This window comes from Schistocerca piceifrons, chromosome 4 (genome assembly GCF_021461385.2).
Source record: "Schistocerca piceifrons isolate TAMUIC-IGC-003096 chromosome 4, iqSchPice1.1, whole genome shotgun sequence".
Classification (NCBI taxonomy): domain Eukaryota; kingdom Metazoa; phylum Arthropoda; class Insecta; order Orthoptera; family Acrididae; genus Schistocerca; species Schistocerca piceifrons.
In genome coordinates this window covers 421,090,480-421,115,505 of record NC_060141.1, presented here as the reverse complement: position 1 = coordinate 421,115,505, position 25,026 = coordinate 421,090,480, and the positions used below count along the sequence as shown (strand labels likewise).

The 25,026-nt window shown below is 44.5% G+C and overlaps 1 protein-coding gene across 1 annotated transcript in view; it reads left to right on the top strand.

Moving 5' to 3' along the window:
- LOC124795884 overlaps window positions 1-25,026 on the top strand; it is a 62,778-nt gene that overhangs the window by 22,890 nt on the left and 14,862 nt on the right. Inside the window, exons 3-5 of the mRNA XM_047259964.1 lie at window positions 3,908-4,080; window positions 11,532-11,609; window positions 21,065-21,183. Of these exons, the coding sequence (XP_047115920.1) occupies window positions 3,908-4,080; window positions 11,532-11,609; window positions 21,065-21,183 (370 nt within the window). The remainder of the gene's footprint in view (window positions 1-3,907; window positions 4,081-11,531; window positions 11,610-21,064; window positions 21,184-25,026) is intronic.

The following is a 25,026-nucleotide window of genomic DNA, read 5'->3' as shown; positions in this document are numbered from 1 at the left end:
CATTTCACAAGCGACAGCCTCGACCGTACCTAGCAACATTCTAAAGGATAATTATTCGAGTTGAGTAGGCGCGCCTCTCTGCCATTCTGCCAAGTCAACAACCATTTCAGACTTTGTATAGAAATTTCATTAGCGAATCCTACCCTTGAGAGGTACCCTCACATTCCGAAAAGAACCAGGATATAACTTGTTCAATTCATAACGAAAAGTGCCATTGTGATTTCTCAGAATTTTTGCAAAATAAATAATAACTTTCGTTAGTTTCATGTTTTTCTTACACTTACTAGCACTACTCCAGTACCCAAGTATCCCACTAGTTACGTAAGAAATTTTGTGAATTTTTGTGTCATTTCCTTACAGCGGACGACTCCATAAGATATTTATTGCTGATAGTTTTTCAGGCATTTCTCTTTAGAACGTTAGGAGCGTCTGTCTGACTTCTGTAGTAGTGTGGGGTGTTGAAATTGCATCTTGCAGGAGCCACACATCTCAGATTAATCCGTTGCGCAGAATAACAGATCAGCCCCACACCTCAGAGCCTGTGTTGAGCGGCGACTGCCTCCGCAGCCCAGTTCCGCTCGCCGTCCCCGCAGTACACCGAGCGCCTACTGACTACTCGGGGTGCTTCCCTCTCTCACTGCCGCCGACCGAGTTTGCTGAGCCAAGCGAGCGGCGGCCGTCCTAAGCAGAGGGCGCTGGACAAGCAGCACGCCGCAAAACGCATCACCTGGACAGAGAAAGTATCCTGCCACGTTGCCACCCCCCCCCCCCTTTAATTCGGAACTGGAGGGGAGCAATTTTCATTCTCGTGACTGGATCCCTTATGTGTGTCACCTACCCCGGCTGCCTTAATCTGGCTGAGATGTGCCCTGGTTTTACATTCGTCAGTAGGAAGTTCACCGGTGACAGCTTCTTCAAAACCAGGTATGGTCCCAGAAATCTCTGCAACAACTTCTCTGCAATCCCTCCGCTGCCCTGACCTTGCCTGTGGAAGTTTTTCAAAAATATTCTGTCCCCTACTTCCAACCCATCCACCCGCCTGGCTTTACTATACCTTTCCCTATTCTATTCAGCAAAGGACTTGGAAGAGCAGTTGAACGGAATGGACAGTGTCTTGAAAGGAGGATATGAGATGAACATCAACAAAAGCAAAACGAGGATCATGGAATGTAATCGAATTAAGTCGGGTGATGCTGAGGGAATTAGATTAGGAAATGGGACACTTAAAGTAGTAAAGGAGTTCTGCTATTTGGGGAGCAAAATAACTGTTGATGGTCGAAGTAGAGACGATATAAAATGTAGATTGGCAATGGCAAGGAAAGCGTTTCTGAAGAAGAGAAATTTGTTAACATCGAGTATAGATTTAAGTGTCAGGAAGTCGTTTGTGAAAGTATTTGTATGGAGTGTAGCCATGTATGGAAGTGAAACATCGACGATAAGTAGTTTGGACAAGAAGAGAACAGAAGCTTTCAAAATGTGATGCTACAGAAGAATGCTGAAGATTAGATAGGTAGATCACGTAACTAATGAGGAGGTATTGAATAGAATAGGGGAGAAAAGGAGTTTGTGGCACAACTTGACAAGAACAAGGGACCGGTTGGTAGGGCGTGTTCTGAGGCATCAAGGGTTCACAAATTTAACATTAGAGGGCAGCGTGGAGGGTAAAAATCGTAGAGGGAGACCAAGAGATGAATACACTAAGCAGATTCAGAAGGATGTAGGTTGCAGTAAGTACTGGGAGATGAAGAAGCTTGCACAGGATAGAGTAGCATGGAGAGCTGCATCAAACCAGTCTCTGGACTGAAGACCACAACAACATTCTGATGTTCCTTTTGGTTGCCTATCACGACGGCTTACTGTCGTCAAGACTAATCTGGCGGGAGTCGTCCTGTGCGCCTCGTGATTTGCGGTGTCGAACGCGAAGGACAACCAACTGAAGGCTGAATATTAAATTATTTAAATAGGATACGAACAAGCGTACCTGATCGTTACAACTAGCTTTCGTTCAGGGTTATATATGATCGCATTTTTGCTGTCGCTCCAGTTACTAAAGAAAGTTCCGAAAGTAATTCGTCGAAGCAAGATCCTGGAATTCTGGTGTAGTTAAAAAATTTATCCTCTTATACCCTTAACTCCGTGTACGGTCTCCATTCGCATTTCTCTTATCCAGTAAAGGCTGCACAGAGTGTATGTGTTCTCTGCTTCTGCGGCGCCTTTCCTTCTTCAAATGGCGTACAAAGAGCCAAATAGCCACAGCACCCTCTGCAGACACTTACATTTATTGTTTCCAGCAGTCTGAATAAACACATTGCGCCCGTCCGCATATTCTGAGCGAAGCGACTGGGAGAGTTAAGGGCTGGCACGCTACGCGCGGAACCGCGGCATTCTGTGGTTCAGTGCGTTGTTCCCCTTACAGGTGGTCCGAAGGACTTGCGTGAAGAGACAGCGTGTGACGCGCTCTGGTTGGCAAATCTCAAAGTTAACCCGTCACTATACTGTGCGCCTGCGTCTGTGTGTCCTGTGAAGCCATGCGGTATTAGTGGCTCTCCTGTGCGAGATTGTATCCTTGTTCTGACAATTGTGGACGAATGTGTGCGCAGGCTTTGTTGTGTTTCAACAGAATGCGTCGGCAGACTCGCATGGCACTCAAATTTATTGCGGAATGAGGCAGTCTGATATCTTGATTCAAATGGAAGACTTAGACACGTCTATCAAAGGAAAACGTAAAAACTGAGGAAAGGGCTACATCTACATCTACATGATTACTCTGCAATTCACATGTAAGTGCTTGGCAGACGGTTCATCGAACCACAATCATACTATCTCCCTACCATTCCACTCCCGAACAGCGCGGGGAAAAACGAACACCTAAACCTTTCTGTTCGAGCTCTGATTTCTCTTATTTTATTTTGATGATCATTCCTACCTATGTAGGTTGGGCTCAACAAAATATTTTCGCATTCGGAAGAGAAAGTTGGTGACTGAAATTTCGTAAATAGATCTCGCCGCGACGAAAAACGTCTTTCCTTTAATGACTTCCATCCCAACTCGCGTATCATATCTGCCACACTTCCTCCCCTATTACGTGATAATACAAAACGAGCTGCCCTTTTTTGCACCCTTTCGATGTCCTCCGTCAATTCCACCTGGTAAGGATCCCACACCGCGCAGCAATATTCTAACAGGGGACGAACGAGTGTAGTGTAAGCTGTCTCTTTAGTGGACTTGTTGCATCTTCCAAGTGTCCTGCCAATGAAACGCAACCTTTGGCTCGCCTTCCCCACAATATTATCTATGTGGTCTTTCCAACCGAAGTTGTTCGTAATTTTTACACCCAGGTACTTAGTTGAATTGACAGCCTTGAGAATTGTACTATTTATCGAGTAATCGAATTCCAACGGATTTCTTTTAGAACTCATTTGGATCACCCCACACTTTTCGTTACTTAGCGTCAACTGCCACCTGCCACACCATACAGCAATCTTTTCTAAATCGCTTTGCAACTGATACTGGTCTTCGGATGACCCTACTAGACGGTATATTACAGCATCATCTGCGAACAACGTAAGAGAACTGCTCACATTGTCACCCAGGTCATTTATATAGATCAGGAACAGCAGAGGTCCCAGGACGCTTCCCTGGGGAACACCTGATATCACTTAAGCTTTACTCGATGTCTCACTCCCTTCCCAACCACTGCTTCCCTTTCGTGCCCCTCGACTCTTATAACTGCCATCTGGTTTCTGTACAAATTGTAAATAGCTTTTCGCTCCCTGTATTTGAATTTGAAAGAGTTTACTCCAGTCAGACTAGCTGACTTTAGCTTCCACAGTGCTCCCCTAGAAAATACAGTCCAGTTCTGGGATATCATTTGTCACATCGTGTGACTCCCGTTTCATTTTGTTAGATCGAACGACACACAATGGAACCTGACGACGCTGGAAACGTACACTCTGTGGGATCCTATCATCTGGGAGTCACTGGAGGCCGTTCAGCGCATCACAGGGGCGACGACTGCCAGGGATATGTGTTATCTCCGACATCCAGTCAACTTGCCCGAGCTGTCTTCCAAGCAACCTGGTGAGTATCTTATTTGTATGTGTGTTATTGTTGACTGAAGCTTTAATATTCTCGTTAAGGTATGCTACCAAGAAAAATTTCGTTCAGGGCAGTGAACAAGTAGATGAGGAGGCAATGCAGGAACTGACAAATCCGTCGTGATCAGTGTACGTAGATAACAACAAGAATTAAATAATACCCACTTGGGAAGAAGAAAGAGAATCAGATAGCACCCAAGCTATCACTCAGAATTATCAACACGAACGCTGGGGACGGATTTCGATTGATCTCAGATAAACACACCAGACAAAAAAAAAAAAAAAAAAACAGTCCTGGCGCTGAAGCCGCAGTACAGTACACGTCTGCTGGGCCCGACAGTGGTCTGAGTCTGGAGTCGGAGTCCAGACAGGGCACGTCCAGCCGAAGCCACTAGCCAGGTCCCACGGAGCTGCCAGATAGCGGCGATATCGACTCGCACGTTTCACATACCGGCCTGGACGATAGCTCTTGTTCTGGTCTTCATTCCAGAGATTGGCCTGATGCAGCTCTCCATCCTACTCTATCCTGTGCAAGCTTCTTCATCTCCAAGTACCTACTGCAACCTACAGCCTTCTGAATGTGCTTACTGTATTCATCTCTTGGTCTCCCTCTACGATTTTTACCCTCCACACTGCCCTCCAATACTACATTCGTGATCCCTCGATGCCTCTGAACATGTCCTACCAAGCGATCCCTTCTTCTAGTCAAGTTGTGCCACAAACTTCTCTTCTCCCCAATCCTATTCAATACCTCCTCATTAGTTATGTGATCTACCCATCTAATCTTCAGCATTCTTCTGTAGCACCACATTTCGAAAGCTTCTCTTCTCTTCTTGTCCAAACTATTTATCGTCCATGTTTCACGTACGTACATGCCTACACTCCATTCAAATACCTCCAGAAAAAACTTCCTGATACTTCAATCTATACTCGATGTTAACAAATTTCTCTTCTTCAGAAGCGCTTTCCTTGCCATTACCAGCCTACATTTTATATCCTCTCTACTTCGACCATCATCAGTTATTTTGCTCCCCAAATAGCAAAACTCATTTACTACTTTAAGTGTCTCATTTCCTAATCTAATACCCTCAGCATCACCCTTTTTAATTCGACTACATTCCATTATCCTCGTTTCCCTTTTGTTGATGTTCAGGTCCTTTGATGTTGTAAGTAGGCTGTTCAGGTTTTTTTTATTGGTAACGCCACGTAGCGCTCTTATGAAAATCACTGGCTGTGCTCTGTGCAGTCTGTGGCTGGTTTGCGTTGTTGTTGGCTATTGTAGTTTTGGGCAGCTGGATGTTAACAGCGCGTAGCGTTGCGCAGTTGGAGGTGAGCCGCCAGTAATGGTGGATGTGGGGAGAGAAATGGCGGAATTTTGAGAACGGATGATCTGGACGTGTGTCCGTCAGAAACAGTAAATTTGTAAGACTGGATGTCATGAACTGCTATATATATTATGACTTTTGAACACTATTAAGGTAAATACATTGTTTGTTCTCTATCAAAATCTTTCATTTGCTAACTATGCCTCTCAGTAGCTAGTGCCTTCAGTAGTTTGAATCTTTTATTTAGCTGGCAGTAGTGGCGCTCGCTGTATTGCAGTAGTTCGAGTAACGAAGATTTTTGTGAGGTAAGTGATTTGTGAAACGTATAGGTTAATGTTAGTCAGAGCCATTCTTTTGTAGGGATTTTTGAAAGTCAGATTGCGTTGCGCTAAAAATATTGTGGGTCAGTTTAAGCACAGTCATGTATAATTTTTCTAAGGCGACGTTTCATAATACACTCCTGGAAATGGAAAAAAGAACACATTGACGCCGGTGTGTCAGCCCCACCATACTTGCTCCGGACACTGCGAGAGGGCTGTACAAGCAATGATCACACGCACGGCACAGCGGACACACCAGGAACCGCGGTGTTGGCCGTCGAATGGCGCTAGCTGCGCAGCATTTGTGCACCGCCGCCGTCAGTGTCAGCCAGTTTGCCGTGGCATACGGAGCTCCATCGCAGTCTTTAACACTGGTAGCATGCCGCGACAGCGTGGACGTGAACCGTATGTGCAGTTGACGGACTTTGAGCGAGGGCGTATAGTGGGCATGCGGGAGGCCGGGTGGACGTAGCACCGAATTGCTCAACACGTGGGGCGTGAGGTCTCCACAGTATATCGATGTTGTCGCCAGTGGTCGGCGGAAGGTGCACGTGCCCGTCGACCTGGGACCGGACCGCAGCGACGCACGGATGCACGCCAAGACCGTAGGATCCTACGCAGTGCCGTAGGGGACCGCACCGCCACTTCCCAGCAAATTAGGGACACTGTTGCTCCTGGGGTATCGGCGAGGACCATTCGCAACCGTCTCCATGAAGCTGGGCTACGGTCCCGCACACCGTTAGGCCGTCTTCCGCTCACGCCCCAACATCGTGCAGCCCGCCTCCAGTGGTGTCGCGACAGGCGTGAATGGAGGGACGAATGGAGACGTGTCGTCTTCAGCGATGAGAATCGCTTCTCCCTTGGTGCCAATGATGGTCGTATGCGTGTTTGGCACCGTGCAGGTGAGCGCCACAATCAGGACTGCATACGACCGAGGCACACAGGGCCAACACCCGGCATCATGGTGTGGCGAGCGATCTCCTACACTGGCCGTACACCACTGGTGATCGTCGAGGGGACACTGAATAGTGCACGGTACAGCCAAACCGTCATCGAACCCATCGTTCTACCATTCCTAGACCGGCAAGGGAACTTGCTGTTCCAACAGGACAATGCACGTCCGCATGTATCCCGTGCCACCCAACGTGCTCTAGAAGGTGTAAGTCAACTACCCTGGCCAGCAAGATCTCCGGATCTGTCCCCCATTGAGCATGTTTGGGACTGGATGAAGCGTCGTCTCACGCGGTCTGCACGTCCAGCACGAACGCTGGTCCAACTGAGGCGCCAGGTGGAAATGGCATGGCAAGCCGTTCCACAGGACTACATCCAGCATCTCTACGATCGTCTTCATGGGAGAATAGCAGCCTGCATTGCTGCGAAAGGTGGATATACATTGTACTAGTGCCGACATTGTGCATGCTCTGTTGCCTGTGTCTATGTGCCTGTGGTTCTGTCAGTGTGATCATGTGATGTATCTGACCCCAGGAATGTGCCAATAAAGTTTCCCCTTCCTGGGACAATGAATTCACGGTGTTCTTATTTCAATTTCCAGGAGTGTATCTCTGACAGAATTACAATGTCATCGGCACGCCTCAAAATTTTTTATTTCGTCTCCACGAATTTCATTCCTACTCCAAATTTTTCTTTTGTTTCCTTTACTGCTTGCTCAATATACAGATTGAATAACATCGGGGATTGGCTACAACCCTATCTCACTCCCTTCGCAACCACTGCTTCCCTTTCATGCCCCTCGACTCTTATAACTGTCATCTGGTTTCTGTACAAATTGTAAATAGCTTTTCGCTCCCTGTATTTGAATTTGAAAGAGTTTATTCCAGTCAACACTGCCAAAAGCCTTCTCTAAGTCTATAAACGCTAGAAACATAGGTTTGCCTTTTCTTAAGCTATCTTCTAAGATAAGTCGTAGGGTCAGTATTGCCTCATTCTACTGAATCCAAACTGATCTTCCCCGAGGTCGGCTTCTACCAGTTTTTCCATTCGTCTGTAAAGAATTCGTGTTAGTATTTTGCAGCCGTGACTTATTAAACTGATTGTTCGGCAATTTTCACAGCTGTCAACACCTGCTGTCTTTGGGATTGGAATTATTATATTCTTCTTTAAATCTGAGGGTATTTCGCCTGTCTCATACATCTTGCTCACCAGATGGTACAGTTTTGTCAGGGCTGGCTCTCCCAAGGCTATCAGTAGTTCTAATGGAATGTTGTGTACTTCCAGGGCCTTGTTTCATCTTACGTGTTTCAGTGCTCTTTCAAACTCTTCACTCAGTATCGTATCTCCCATTTCATCTTCACTTACTTCCTTTTACATTTCCATAATATTGCCCTCAACTACGTCGCCCTTGTATAGACCCTTTAGACCGGACGTTATCTACGAGATTAAAATCGGATAACTTACCGGCCCAGTCGAAATGCGATAGGACGTCTAAATGGAAGTCAAGCCAGGAACGCGTCCACACGCCCCTGTGAACACGGCCGTTGACTTGGAAGACGTGAATGTCCTCAGCACACTCGGCACTCAGGCGTGGAACAAGTCTGGAATTCACAATTACCACGCGATGTTTTGCAGTCTACGCTGGACGTACACAAAACTTCTGTGCCAAGCTCCGACACATGGCATTCTATGACTTTCTCCCATTGTCGTTCTGATAACAGTGAAAACGCAGAAAGGTGATGTATGGTAACACCGAAATTTCTGGAGCTTTGAGTCCATCTGCTGCCTGAGTGGCCAGTCTACAAGGTTATCGGGACCTCCTGGCACACGTTCGGTGCAGAGGCTACGAGCTGTAAGCAGTAAGCCGAGAGACACAGTGGCCCACGATAAAGAACACTGCGTGGTCCCGAAACAAGCATATCATAAATGTTTACGTGACATGTCTGAGAACCTTTGAAATGCCAATATACACTGATGCGCCAAAGAAAGTGGTAGAGGCATGCGTGTTCAAATACAAAGATATATAAACGGGCAAAATGCGGCGCTGCGTTCAGCAACGCCTGTATAAGACATGAAGTGCCTCGCGCAGTCGTTAGATCAGTTACTGCTAAGTAAGTGAAACCCTTCCGCAAGCTGCTGCAGATTTCAGTGCTGGGCTATTAACAAATGTCAGCGTGCGAACGATTCTACGAAACATAATCGATATGAGCTTTTGCAGCCGAAGGCCTACTCGTATACCCTGACTGCTCGACTCTCGCCTGGGCTCATTAACACTGACTTTGGACTGCTAATAACTGGAAATATGTTGCTTGGTAGGACGAGTCCCGTTTCAAATTGTATCGAGCGGATGGACGTCTACGGGTTTGGAGACAACCTCATGAATCCATGGACGCTGCATGTCAGCAGGGAGTTTTTGGAGGCTCTGTTACGCTGTGGGGCGTGTGCAGTTGGAGTGATATGGGATCCCTGATAAGTCTTGATACGACTCTGACAGGTGACACGTACGTAAGCATCCTGTCTGATCACCTGCATCCATTCATGTCCATTCAGCATTTCGACGGAGTCGGGCAGCTCCAGCAGGACAATTCGACTCCCCACATGTCGAGAATTGCTACTGAGTGGCTGCAGCAACACTCTTTTGAGTCTAAACACTTCCGCTGGCCACAAAACTCCTCAGACATGAACATTATTGAGCATATCTGTGATGCCTTGCAACATGCTGTTCAGAAGAGATCTCCATCCTTCGTACTCTTATGGATAGCATGGATAGCCCTGCAGGATTCATGATGTCAATTCCTTCCAGCACTACTTCAGACGTTAGTCGAGTCCATGCCACGTCGTGTTGCGGCATTTCTGCCTTCTCGCGGAGCCCTACACTATATTAGATAGGTGTACCAGTTTCTTTGGTTCTCCTCTATATTATATAGCTGAATAATTTAGACATATAATAGGGATGACGCAGAAATACAGAAGGCTATGCGTGATAGATATACTGATTTTGAAGCGCAGGAAGAGCCTGAATGTGAAGGTGGCTCTCGAAACAGTAGGTGGTGGTGGTTGTTGGGATGTTTAAGGGGGACTAAACAGTGAAGGTCATCAGTCCCCCCCAAACAGTAGGCGATGTTCAGCTCCAGAGGATCAGGAACAATCCAGTCAAAGTGAGTACGAACTGATTCCACCCGAACAGTCGAGGGAAAGTGTATTACAAGATATTGGCGACAACCTCGTAGAGAACATTTGGCTTCATTTCCTATAGCAAACTAGTGAGGCGTTATAGATGCGTTAAAAGTAAGTAAAATTGGAGATTAAATGTAAATTAGATGTCTATCAAAACGTGAGTAGGAGATCGTTTCGAAGCAAACAGATTGTCGCAATTACAAACTATGAATGAGCTTGTAATGTCGCAGTCTGAGGGAAAGAGGTAGTATGGATCTTCAGTCCACTATTGGAGTCTGCAAATGTGGGCTCTGGAAGCTTACGAAACGGTTAGCTTGGACTGTTTCAATGACTTTTGGAAGGCGGCCAAGCTCCTGATGTTCAGGAAGCCAGGGAAAGACCACTCCCTCCCACAGAATCACCGACCCGTCAGTCTGCTGTGCTCGCTCAGCAAGATTGTTGAGAAGGTAATACTTGAACGCATCACTAGGCACTGCATCGCCAATGACCTCCTAAGAACGGAGCAATGGCCTTATGCGCAAACTAAGCGATGCTGGTTTCCCGGACGGAATCATACGTCTCATACACTCATATCTCACGAATAGATGTTTTAACACCGACGCGCAGGGAAAACAATCGACACAACACAGTATCCAAACTGGAGTACCCTAGGAAAGCATTCTGGAGCCGATCTTGTTGAACCCGTACATTAATGACTTTCCAGTAACACAAAACACGACGTTAGGCGTCTACGCGGATGACACAGCCAAGATTGGAAACCGTCAAACATAAATTCACGAATACAGACGGTACTCAGAACTGCCGAGACTTGGATGGAACGATGACGTATTAAAGTGACTGTCGACAAGTGCGAAGCAGTTCTATTCACACGCAGACCGAAGCTACTGCGCAAACATCAACGCTGTCAACAGGTAACACTACATACTGGTTGCATACGTTTCCGAGAGAAAGTCAGATATGTCGGTGTCTGGCTGGACCGGAAACTTACATGTGGGGCCCACATAGAACACGTTGCCAACTGAGCGCGCGTGTGGCTCAGACAACTCTACCCAATGCTCAACAGGGAAAGTACACTGAATAGGAGGGTGCCGAGGTCCATGTACATGAGACTGATTAGACCTCTGATGACGTACGCAGCTCCCGTCTGGGGATACGCAGCTCCTACACGCCTGCGCCGACCGCAGATCATACAGAACAAAGTGCTACGCATCACTAGCAACGCTCAGCGCTCTACACACGCACTGTGGATCTTCACAAAGAATACCGCCTTGAAACCCTCCATTAAGTATTTTAAAAAAAAAAAAAAAAAAAAAAAGCCACACAACTGTACAGGAACTCGAGACCCTCGAACAGTCCTTTCACCCTTACTTTGGGAAACTATGATCACAACCATAGGTGGAAGCATAAGCGGCCAAATACTCTACTAGCTGGGGCATAACCACCTATGGCAAGCTAACATACACCCACAAGCGACAACATCGGCAAGCCCCTGCATATCAGCAACGTTGGCTGGATGTGCTAGGCTGCTACTAAGGCCGACCGACAGGCTACAGCAGGGAAACCGACGAGCTCGCACACTGACATACAAACAAACCGCCTTCACTGTGAATCTGATGTATGACCTATCGGACACAAAACGATGATGAACCTCTCTGTTACAGGTATGCTGACGCTGACCAAGAAATCAAAACTGGCACCCATCGGCAGCCGCCGAGTAACGGCACCGCACGACGTCAAAGGTATCGATCTGGATGATACCCACTACTAACGGAGCCCACCCTTGCATGTCCTGTCGCAGGCAGCAATAAAAACGCTACTGCTCTTACAACCTTACCCAACTATCGCAGAGGTCTTTTCCCCTTGGCTCTTGCCTTGGCACTTTCTTTCCTCTGCCCTTCAAACCGCTACCCTTCGTTCAACTATCGACCGAAACTAACTCCAAATGAGCGCGCATTAGTAGTTAACCTTAACCAGGCGTATGCGAACATCCCGGTACTCACAGCCTGCGAGACCTCACTTTAGCGAAACTAACCCTTATACAGAGATGGCAGTAGATCTTTTGTGCCGGCCATCATGCCCGAGTGTAAGTGGAGGGGCTCCACCTCTTATTAAAAAAATTAAAACAAGGTTTCGATTTCTTTCTTCAACAATCTTAAAACTGAATATGGCATTTCATCGAGGTATATTACTTTTGTCACAGAAGACGGTAATAGTATACATCATAAGGTACAACACTTTGTGGAGGAATTCATTGTGAGACACCAGGGTGTGGAGAAAGGAAATGTTTGGAACAGTGAGCAGAGTCAGTTCCAGTATGAAACGTCTTCATCATCAACACTGTCTCACCTTAGTGTGCTGCAGTCTGTAAATGGCTCTACCCACAACTACACAATTGATGTGGTGTTATCAATGACAGGCAGACTATCAAACAAGTTGTACATCTGTCTTCAAGAGGCACAAGGCACTTTCGGCCCAAATATTTCAAGGATACCTGAAAAAAAACTGCCCACGAAACACGCATGTGGCGGCAAGAAAAAGTGGAAAAACGACTGAAGAACACATGTAACGTTTTCTAATGCTATTCCTTGGCGAACACGTAACAAGTGAAAAGAATCCACTGGTCTGCCCATACAGATCGTACATTTCTAGATGCAAGTTTTCCAAACAAATCTGTTATGCTGAAGAGATTGCCATCGAAAACAAATAAATATTGTCAACCCCCTTTAATGTTTACTTCTTTCGGCAATATAAGTCCTATATCAGAAGGACTGCTGATTTTTTCAGACTACAATAAGCCAAACCTCAAGTGAAGATACGTGATGGTTATTTCACCATCTGACATCGCTATGTAATTTATAATTACCTTTCTGCACAAAAGTATCCGCCTGTGTTGCAAAATTCTTGACGAAAGGCAGTCTATGACATTTACATACTCATGTGATCATCTGAAAATGTAATTAGTGTGGTTTTTGATACTGGACTGCTTGAAAGCGAAAGTGATTTCGAATGTAAAAACGTGGCTTTAGTGAGATGTGCACATTGTTCTATTCCGATTTGTTTTAACTACTTCATCAAAATCCCACATCTGTACTATGAGGACTAATAAAGCACTATTAGGACTGTAGGATATGTGTTTTGCGCTATTATAATCACTTCAAGCAGAGGATTTTTGGCACTATTCATTGAAAATGTGATGATATTCTGACGTCACTGAATTACGTAAAATGTCCCTCCTATGGTACTGATATCTTGTTACATTGTTTACCACTATTTAAATGTCATTCGAAAAGACACAGACCGCTAGTTTCTTTTTATGATCGAGTGTTGTTCTAAGTTAGATTCCATGTGGTTCGGAGCGTTCCAGGTCAAAAATGTCCCTTGCTAATATGTCAACATTATAACATGCAAGCACATGAGAAGTACGTAGTTATAACCAGTGATGACCAGTTACCGTGTGCTAATGTGCTACAGCACACTATAAATATCACCCTAAAATTATGCCGTTTCTCCTTGAATGCGAGCTGAAATCACACTAAAATTGCACCATTTCTCTTCGAATACAGGCCTCTAATCACAATAAAATTACCCATTTCCCTTCGAATGAGAGCTGGTATGCAAATGACAGACGAAAACATGTTTTACAGTGCCCTCTCTGCGATTACTAGAAATAAGTGTCGAGGGATGTAAATGATGATCAGCCACACTATGATCAACTGTGAAAGGGACTCATTGGCTGTTTCCGATTGCACGTGGTCTGATGTGACGTCATCCCTTCCAGAACTGCAAGCGCAACGTTGGTCACAGCGTCAGGACAGTATCTTTTTTTTTTTTTTTTTTTTTTTTTTTTTTTTTTTTTTTTTTTTTTTTTTTTTTTAACTGCGTTTGGCGGATTGTGCGAGCGTAGGGTATGAGGGGTTTTTTGAGTAGCTGTTGTAATGCTGCCGTGGCCTAGAGTTCTAGCACACAGACTCGAATGAAAATTTCGAAATCATTGCAAAATATTTTCATCAGCTTGTTAAATGTCCATAACCACTCCGTAAGTTCGAATTCTTGAACACTCATGAAAATCTAGAAGAAGATTTCTCCCAGCTATCAAGAAATTGACGAGTTTATTAAAATCTTATTATAAAGCTAGTGGAGAAGACTCTATTAGAGCAGAACTTTTGAACTGGTCTGTGTTGTTGTGATCTCCAGCCGGAGACTGGTTTGATGCTACCTTATCCTGAGCAAGCCTCTTCATCTCCAAGAACTACTACAGCCTATATCGTTCTTAATCTGCTTAGCGTATTCATCTCTTGGTATCCTTCTACGATTTCTACCCTCCACGCTTCCCTCGGTACTAAATTGGTGACCCTTAATGCCTTACAACGTGTCCTACCAACCGATCCCTTCGTCTAATCAAGTTGCGCCACAGATTCCTCTTCTCCTCAGTTCAATACTTCATTAGTTACGTGATATACCCATCTAATCTTCAGCATTCTTCTGTAGCACCACATTTCGAAGGCTTCTATTCTCTTCTTGTCTAAACTATTTATCGTCCATATTTCACTGCCTCACATTACTACCCTTCATACAACTGCTTTCAGAAGAGTTCCTAACACTTAATTCTATATTCGATCGTGACAAATTTCTCTTCTTCAGAAACGGCTTCCTTGCCATTGCCAGTCTCCATTTTATGTCCTCTCTGCTTCGACCATCATCATTTATTTTGCTTCCCAAATAGCAAAACTCATGTACTACTTTAGCTGTCTCATTTCCTAATCTAATTCCCTCAGCATCACCTGATTTAATTCGACTACATTCCAGACGGTCTGTACCAAAAGCAAAAGCCTAGAGTGGCTATCGAAATTCGTACCAGGGACGGACTCATCAACCTAGATTGAGGCTATAACCGCAGACAGGCATGGGAACCAGCATTGAGTCTAATTAAAAAGACGCTCAGCAAAGAAAATGAACGGGCGTCCACAGCAGACGAGGCAATTACGCCGACGCCGCCACAGACGCCGACGCCAGCGTCTCAGCGACCGAAGATGCGCGGGCGCGGACGGCGGAGAGAACATCTAGCAGGGGGAGGGGATTTAAGATGGCTGCCCGCCCTGGTGCGAGTCCTTGCTGCAACTCTGCTGGACTTGTTCCAGGATCGCAGGGAAGCCATCAAAAAGTCACTGAAACAAGCCACTAAACAGATTCTAGAAAAAGACTTTGAGGTGACCCAAACAGGAAACAAAATACATATCACAATAAGTGACCACTGGCATCCAGAAACACGCTTCAGACACACACCACAACACACACCCCAGCACACACCGCAACACACGCAACAGGACACGAATTAAACAGGCACCCACACCCTAACTCCAACCCCCTCCCTCCTAGGCACCTCCGCGACGGCCATCACACTACGTCTCCTATCGGTAAACGCCCAAGGCGTCAAACCGAAACGCCCACTACTAACGCACACCATACAACAGGAAGGTGTCCACATACTGCAGGCATCACCGAAACATGGCTAAGGAACACACACGCCATTAACATCCCCAGGTTCAATACATTCCGAAAAGACAGGCAGGACGGAAGAGGAGGAGTAGCTATACTCGTGCAGAACACGATTGCAGCAAAAGAGATTCCTCTCCCGGCACCACTCAATAACGTAGAAACATAGTACAGATAAGAGACAAGAACAGACGCACTCTTACGATAGCATGCCTGTACAACCCATTTGGAACGCCCCTGCCACTGCACTTCCTACGACACATGATGACTTACAATAGAGACATAATACTAGGAGACTTTAATGCACGACACCATATGCTAGGGGACACAGCCGATAACGGAAACGGACGAAGTCTATTCGACTTCCTGACGACAGAACCGATGGAACGGCTACCAGTTAACCAACCGACTTTCATAGGACACCGAGGCCACTCGACACCAGATCACGTACTGTATGGACACAACATTAGCGACACAATGTCAGATGCTGTCGTGGGCACCTCGATAACGAGCGACCACCTGCCAATCCTTTTCTCGACCAGCGCCACCCTGCCCCCAGACCATATACCCACAAGACGAACAATACGCAAATGCGGACTGGGACAAATATAAAGAAGTACTCACGGAACAACTACCAATACCACTGACGATAACAGACGACGACGACCTCCAACAAGCCACAGATAGAATAGAGACTGCCATACATCAAACAATACACGAAGCCATACCCACCATAGTAGTCGAAAATTGGAAACAAGCCATACCCCAGGAAGCCCTGAACCTAATTCGACACAAAAAACAACTTTATAGACAAATCAGACGCGACAACAACCCAGACATAAAAAGACAATGGAATAGATTGAATGCCAGAATTAAAAGAATCATATCTGAACACCGACAAAGACAATGGGACGACACATGCAGAAGACTTAACTACAGGGAAGGGGGGAAATTCTGGCAACGCTTTAAAACGCTCACGGGGCAACGACAGACAACAAACTACATTACTAGTGGATAACGAACCAACAGACAAAGCAGAACAAGCCGATGCATTTCGACAAGTACTGCAGCAAGTTTACTCCTTCCCACAAGACGCAAAATTTGACGACAACTTCAGACAACACGCCGAGCAACAGCTGACTATAATCCTAAACACCCCAACGACAGCAACAGAAGACGAAAACACGCTGACAGCAGAGATCACTAACGCAGAAATAATTAATGCCATATACTCAGGACGTAACACAGCTCCAGGACAAAATGACATAAGACGTATACACCTTCAGAAAGCCCCAGCCCACCTCCTGACCCCCATCCTCTACCTCATCTACAACTATTGTCTCACAAATGAAACGCTACCCGCCACTTGGAAGACTAGTAAAACAATAATGATACCAAAACCTGACAAACCAAGGACTGACCCAAGATCTTACAGACCAATATCTCTACTCGACGTCATAGGGAAAACTTACGAAAGGATACTAACTGACCGCATAAAAACGTATGTAGAACGCAACGACATCCTCCCTTTGACACAATCAGGCTTCCGACAAAATCACTCCACTAACGACCCGTTAATCAGACTGACCAACGGAATGACACAAGGCTTCAACAGAGGACACTGCACGCTTGCAGTCTTCTTAGACATAGAGCGTGCCTTCGACAAGCTCTGGCATACAGGACTGCTCTACAAACTGAGCAAATTGGGCCTCCCGACCAAGGTTATACGACTAATACGGACGTACATCACAAACAGGAAGTGCAAGGTACATGTCGGCGGAGCCTACTCCCAAGAATTCACACCCCAAGCAGGAGTGCCACAAGGAGGTATCCTATCCCCGCTGCTGTACGCGCTTTACACGGCTGACGTACCAACGACAACAACCCCCAAAGAAACGGTAGGACTGTATGCTGACGACACCGCCTACTGGTGCACAGACTTGAAGACGACAACCATACAACAAAAAACACAGACCTACCTACAAAGATTAGAAAACTGGATGACGATATGGAGAATCCGACCAAACCCAACCAAAACCCAAATGGTTTTATTTAGACACAGACACCTGACGAAAAAACGACAACAAAACACAAATGACATACAACTGACGCTGTGGGACACACCACTAAGACTTAACGACACTGCCAGGTACCTAGGAGTGTACCTAGACAAGTACTTAAACTGGAAGACACATCTCACTTACCTGCTAAACAAGACGAGGAAAAGACAATGCCTAATCAGACAAGTACAAGGACGATTCCATGGATGTGACGACCACACGGCGATCCACACCTACAAGACGTACATCAGACCAGTGATAGAATATGCAGCAGCCCCCTTGGAAGGCTTGCACAAACCGGTAGCCGAACAACTTTACTCGACCGAAAGACGACTTTTACGCAGCATCTGTAGACTGCCAAGGCTCACGCCCAGTGGCGACGTATATGACATCACAGGCGTGGAGCCGCTACAAAACAGACTGACCAAACTCAGAGCGAACTACGGTAGACACATATTAACGAAAAGCCCAGACATGGAAGACATTTCGACAACAAGACCACGAGTGAACAGACGACCAAAATTTAAGTATACCCAACCAGCGCGTACAGTAGCACAAAACACCAGCCAAGAATACCGAGATCTCGGCCCCACCATGGAACCACTAACACAAGGCATCCAACTTCCCCCACACCTGACCCAAAGACACAGAAACTGACCCCAGAATATACACACAAACGCGCACGCGCCTGAGCGCACACGCACACACACAAATCATACACAAGAACTGTAGACCTAAGCTACATCTAAAAAGTAGCATAGAAATAACAAATTAAACATTAAAAGTAGCATACACACCAAAACTATGGTACTACTATCGTATGCTACAACCTCCATACACACTAAAGTATTCAAAGAAAATAAAGGGAATAATCATAACGGAAAATACTATATAATTTATAAACAAACACTATATCACAACATGACTTAAAATCTTTAATACTTAAACCTCAACCTCTAACCTAATTTTATGTAATATTTTTGTACCTATTTAATATCCTTGTACCTACTTTATATTTTGTTTATTTTGTATTATTGTATTATTTTATATTTCTGCATCTTTATATATACTATATTTTTGTATACTCAATATGATCAAATGCACTTTTGCAAGAAATATTGAACTAATAAATAAATGAATGTACGTGTAATGTACAGCAAATGGTTGAAAAGGGCAATGCAAGCCCTCAAACAGCCCGCCCATCCCCGGAAAAAAAAAAAAACTCAGGAGCTCAGTTCGTCAGCGCACCTGACGATGGCGACATATCTGATTGCCGTAATATTGTGTCTGTTGGACACTATGGACCGGCAGTACACCCGTGGACTGTTCAAGTGAATGTCCCATGCTTATAGCTCCAACTACTATTCCACGTTCAGAGTTTCCTATGCTGCGGCCATAGTCGCATCGAACACCTTTCCACGTGAATCACCTGACAGCTCTGCCAATGGACTGCTCTTTTATACCCTGTGTATGCGATACAAGCTCAGATGGTTCAAACTATGGGACTTAACATCTGAGATCATCAGTCCCTTAGAACGCGGAACTACTTAAACCTAACTAACTTACGGACATCACACACATCCATGCCCAAGGCACGATTTGAACCTGCGACCGTAGCGGTCGCGCGGTTCCAGACTGAAGCGCCTAGAACCGCTCGGCCACACCGACTGGCGCGATGCTAACGCCATCTGTATATGTGTGTATCGCTGTCCTGTGATTTTTGTCACCTCAGTGCATTACAAAAGGGATTAAGATTTTTGCCATATCCTGGAGAGCATTCAGCCTTCCTTCAGTATACCCAAACTCAGTCCTGCTGGCATATCTGACAGCTCGCCAAACCATGACTCCCTGAGTTGGAGAGATGTGCGTATAGAGAATCACTTCTCTCTGAGGGTGGCCAGCATGTCGTCTACAGACAAAACAGCGCCGACCAGTCAGCTACAAACAGAACCGATTCGAATCGCCACATAACGCCACTCAGTGTGCCAGTTCAGTCTGGCCATGAACCATGCCGGTCTCCATTGTCTGTGGCGTGGTACCAGTGGTGAACGACACACTCCAGATGTCAGCCCAGCTTCAACTTACCTGTTCCCGACGGTCAGTGGTCTCCTAGCCACACTCTTCGACAGAATCCATCTCGCCACCACACGTTCTTCAGTCATTCCGCTGCAGATGGCTGTGTGTGCGGTCCGTCGCTGTGATGTTCTCAGGTCCCTCATGCCGATTATTCGGCCTTCCACAAAGTCAGAAACACAACAATAAACTCCACGTGCACCTCTACTGGGCATGCTCTCTTGCGATCTGCCCCTGAACATTTGCAGTAGCGTTACACACACACAGTAGCCATTATACATTCACACCACTCTGCATCTCTAAAAATGAACTTTTTTTAATTTTTTTTCCAGAAGTATGTTCACATAAGGTTCGGTCAGCATATCGAGCAGGCATACAAATAATGAAGCGTGAATTTGATAACGTTCGATAAAGGTGTCCATCCTCTAACTGTAGCCATTGTATATTGATCTATGCTGAAGAACCAAAGAATCTGGTAGACCTGACTAGTATCGTTTAGGGCCCCCATGAGCACACAGAACTGCCACACAACTTGACATGTCTGAAATAGTGCTGGAGGGAATTTTCACCATGAATCCTGCAGAGCTGTCCATAAAGCAGTAAGAGTACGAGGGGATGGAGATCTCTTCTGAACAGCACGCTGCAAGGCATCCGAGATATGCTCAGTAATGTTCATGTATGGGTAGTCTGGTGGCTAGCGTAAGTGTTTAAACTCAGAAGAGTGTTCCTATAGCCATTCTGTAGCTAGTCGCGACGTGTGGGGTGTCGCATTGTCCTGCTGAAATTGCCCGAGTCCTTTGGAATGCTCGATGGACATGAATGGATGCATTGATCAGACAGGACATTTACGTACGTGTCACCTGTCAGAGCCAACCACTCCAACTGCACACGGCCCACACCACTGCAGAGCTCGAACAGTCCCCTGCTGACATGCAGGGTCCATGGATTCATGAGGTTGACTCCATACCCGTACACCTCAATCCGCTCGATGCAATTTGAAACAAAACTCGTCCAAACAGGCAAGCTCATGTGGATGATGTTTCGTTGAATGGTTCGCATGCTGACACTTGTTAATGTCACAGCATTGATATCTTCAGCAATTTGCGGAGAATTGCACTACTGTCACGTTGAACGATTGTCTTCAGTCGTCGCTGATCCCGTTCTTACAGAATCTTTTTCCGGTCTCATTGAAGTCGGAGATTTGATGTGTACCTCGGACATGCTGTGTCCCATCGCTCGTGCGTCGACCATAGCGTGACGTCCAAACTCACTTAAATCTTGATAACCTACCATTGTAGCAGCCGTAACTGATCTAACAACTGCGCGAGAACTTGCTGTCTTTTATAAGCGTTGCCGACAGCAGCGCCGAATTCTGCCTGTTTACACATCTCTGTATTCGAATACATATGCCTGTAGCAGTCTCTTTGGCGCTTCAGTGAAGTTTCTAAACGTTTATTCTACTTTCATACAGTCTGTGAGCTGGTGAACGTCGAGGTTGAATGTTGTGCTTCTACAGACATCTGGCGCATGTGAATGTTCACTAGTATCTGTTCTTTTTTCTTACCCAGAATTCCAGGCGGTCGTCCTGGAAGAGCTCTCCAACTACTGGAGAGACAATGCACAGCTGCTGTCATTTGGCGTGACGCACGTCTCGCGACTGCTCATTCCCCTCGCATTCAAATACCTGGTAAGTGTCTTTGTTTGTGCTCCTTTGAGCTGTGTTATATGTACGACTACTGAGAAAACTACAAGAAATTTGCCCGTATCTTTTTTTCGTATTTTTCTTACTATATCCTCAGCAGATTTGGGAATCTTCGTTTCAGATCCTACATACAAGCCCTGGGATCTTGACTACATATTGATTTAAGAGAATACTATATTTCACGATTTTACTTTTAATTTTATTAGCTATTTTCTTCTAGTCTGTTATCTACATAAAAGAACATGCCAAATCTTGCACACGAATTGGCATGAAAGTAGCACGTAATATTTTAACACAATTTCAAATTTGTTATTAGTAACAAAGCAGTATGTTGTTTATGAGGGAAAAAGTTCTACATAGAATATCTGTATAAAGAAAAATAATAGCAAAAGTAAATCTACGTATTACCATTTGCCCATGTGGCACACTGGTATCTGTTCATCCGGAATCTCGAAGGTACATGCTACTGGTCTGTTACACTATTCTGGACTACACTACTAAACAACACTACACTACACAGCACTACAAAACGCTACACAAAGGGGCAAAACATACACCATAAAGTAATTTTGCACATACAAAATCAAGATATTTAAAGGATCGTCTGGTACAATTTGCGAATTGCGGGGAATTTTATTTTGTGTTGTGCTGTCCATCGTGTTTATTATGTGAAGAAATTTCGTCCATTTTAAGTGCATGGTGTAGAAAAATATTGTTCTAAGCATTTATTTACAGATAATCATTATTTTAATCATTTTTATCGTAAGAATGAGATATTTTTTATTTTCACTTAATAAAATTCACGAATATGAAACGATAATCTAAAAAAAACAAAAAACGTAAAATAAAAAATTAAAATATAAAACTAAATAAGTAGAACGTGTAACTTGAATAGTAATGAACATTTAGATGTTTCAGTTAGGAATGTTTAAAATACTCTGACAGTACATTGTGTCAAACTTACTTTCCAACAATGATATTTCTGAAACCAGCCTTATTAAACATGGATGGATGTTGGGCTGAAGGCTTATTTAATTGTTCCTGTAACAAGAGTTTCCATTTTTCTAAACTGAATAGGAGTGCTTGAGTATTTTGGAAAATTTCAGGTGACTACAAAAGTTGGAGATACAGTTTTGAAGAACGTTAATTACGTTTCAACTTTTACATGGAATACAGTTTTTATATATCATGGTTTCGGAGATATGCACTCTAAACTTAATATGCTAAATTACCTTTCAAGACTGCACCCCTGGTAGCTGAGTGCTTTTCCTAAGAACTAACAGGAGTCATGCCACAGCACAAGAATAGTAGGGAAAAACTATTCTCATGCAAAAGACGTGCATCACTGAAGAAGTTTAATTTCCTATCTTACTTTTTACTTTTGGTTGTCTCTCACTTTTGTTTAAATTCTAATGGAAGAATATTTTGCGTTCCGTTAATGCAGTCAATAGTATTATAGAGAGAGTTATTTTCACCGTAATCAATTCGGATTACAATTTACAATTTTCTAACATTGTCTTCAAGATGCAATTCAGTTTCATAACCTATTAAAAAAAAAAGTGGGGCATTGAAGCTCGCCGAAGAAGGCGCATGAAGGAGAGCGAATTGAAGGGCTAGAAGGGGAGATGGGAGGCCCTTAAAAAAAAAAAAAAAAAAAAAAAAAAAAGTGGTTAACGCGACAGAATGTCAATCCTAAGGGCCCGGGATCGATTCCCGGCTGGGTCGGAGATTTTCTCCGCTCAGGGACTGCACGTTGTGTTGTCCTAATCGTCATCATTTCATCCCCATCGACGAGCAAGTCACCGAAGTGGCGTCAAAACGAAAGACTTGCACCCGGCGAACGGTCTACCCGACGGAAGGCCATAGTCACACGACATTTATTTATTTTACCTCTCAAGAAGTGTTTTACCCACTTCAAAAAATACGTATCGCATTATTTTGATCCCTCTACATACCCGCCAAGTTTCATCAATATTGCTTATTTGCACTTGTGAGCCATGTGAGTCTGAGTGCAGGCTCTGTGGTCTTTAAGATGGCAGAATCTGCTCTAGGCATTATGCCCCTCTGACTTCTTACGCTACTATACATGTAAAGCAAAATAATGCAGTATGATCCGTGTATTACCGCAACTTTTTGTGTTGTCTGTGGAAGTTTCTCAGTCCCTGAAGTGTTGTGAGTGGGTCAGCTTGGGTCGTTTGTGAACAAAATGAATTGGCGCAATGAATTGATAAGTTAATGGGCAGAGAAACCTTTTTTGCCATAAATGCTATTGACTTTTTTCTGGGTAGTATAATCTGTTGCTAGAAACTGGTCCTTTTGTTTCAGGCATTCGATAAAGAGTTTAACATACACCCCTTTATGTCCAGCAGTCCTTCCTCTGGTGGACATCTTGAGCTGATTTTCAGTCCGGTGCTTGCTTATTTGCTTGCCTGTCGTCTTAACTTGTTTGCGGCGATAGGAAATGTGTACCATTTCGGTGAAGCAATTTCTGAAGACAGACTTTAGTATTTGATCCTTTGTCCCAGCATCTTCCATGTAAATGTCATCATGATCAGATGTATAGATGACTTTGCTGCGTTCAGCAATTTCACGTACGACCAAAACTTTGTAGTGCTGATAGACAATTCCGTAGATACAATCTTGCTTTGAAATTCACATAACGAGTCCAACAAAGTTGTCCTTACACATGGTTTCACAGCGTTCAGATTGAACGGCTGTTTGTCATGAGTGGTGAGTTACTGGCGGGTCAAGTAAACGAATGTGAAGGGTAACACGTTTCATTAACTTTTATGTTGAAAAAATTAGGAACTAGCTGCACAAAAGAAATTTTATTTCTTTACCAGTTTCAGGCACCTAGTGCTCTTCTTCAGTAGAATTATCTCATAATTACGAAGTGTCAAATATAGGAGGTTATACAAAATAGTATTGTAGTTATGGACAAATAAGATATAAGGACATAAAAAAACTCGTGCGGACATGCAAGACTTCTTATTGTTTGGTGCCCTTATATAATGTTTATACATGACTACGATACTATATTGCATAACCCTGTCTATTTTTGATGCTCGCTAATTATGAGATAATTGTAATCTTCTGAAGGGGACTAGATGCCTGAAGCCCATGTAGAAATAAAATTTCTTTTGTACAAATGGTCATTGATTTTTTTTAAATATACCTACAGTTGCTGAACATAGATAAAGTACTAAATTTCATTAATACACATGAACCACAACTGCAGTGTCTCTGCCCGACAACCTTCCTTAATTGAAGTTAGTCATTCCACCTCTGCATCACTCCTTGTATGACTTAAATTTCTTAAGAGCCTATGAAGAGTCACTTGTCGAGCTCAATAATGTTTACATCTTAAGTACTATGTACACAGTTCTTAACACTACTTGTATGTATTTGTACATAACTTTTCCATTTCACACTTCCAGCCTCTGTGCTTTGTGCATGATTAGTGAACCAGGCTCCTGAGATCTGAACTACTGGGTGCTTCCTTGGGTGGACGACTTTCTGCCTCAGGTAGAAGAAGGCTGCACAGAACAGGGTCAGGGCCTGCTATGGTGACACTCAAGGTCACTACCATATCACTCTGCTTTACTGTTACTGCTAGATGTGTTGACACATCTGTTCCTCTGAATATGTCCTTCTTGGTTAGCTATGAGTTGGTTGAGGGAGAGGATTAGGTCTGGCTTCTGGGTGTTGCTGAAATATTTCAGATCGTGCTCTGGAAGCACTCCTACGGATTTCATTGGCCAGTGGAGTTCTAGTCATGTCACGTTCAACTTGGTAACCCCTGAAACAGTGCCTGACGGAAGAAATGTC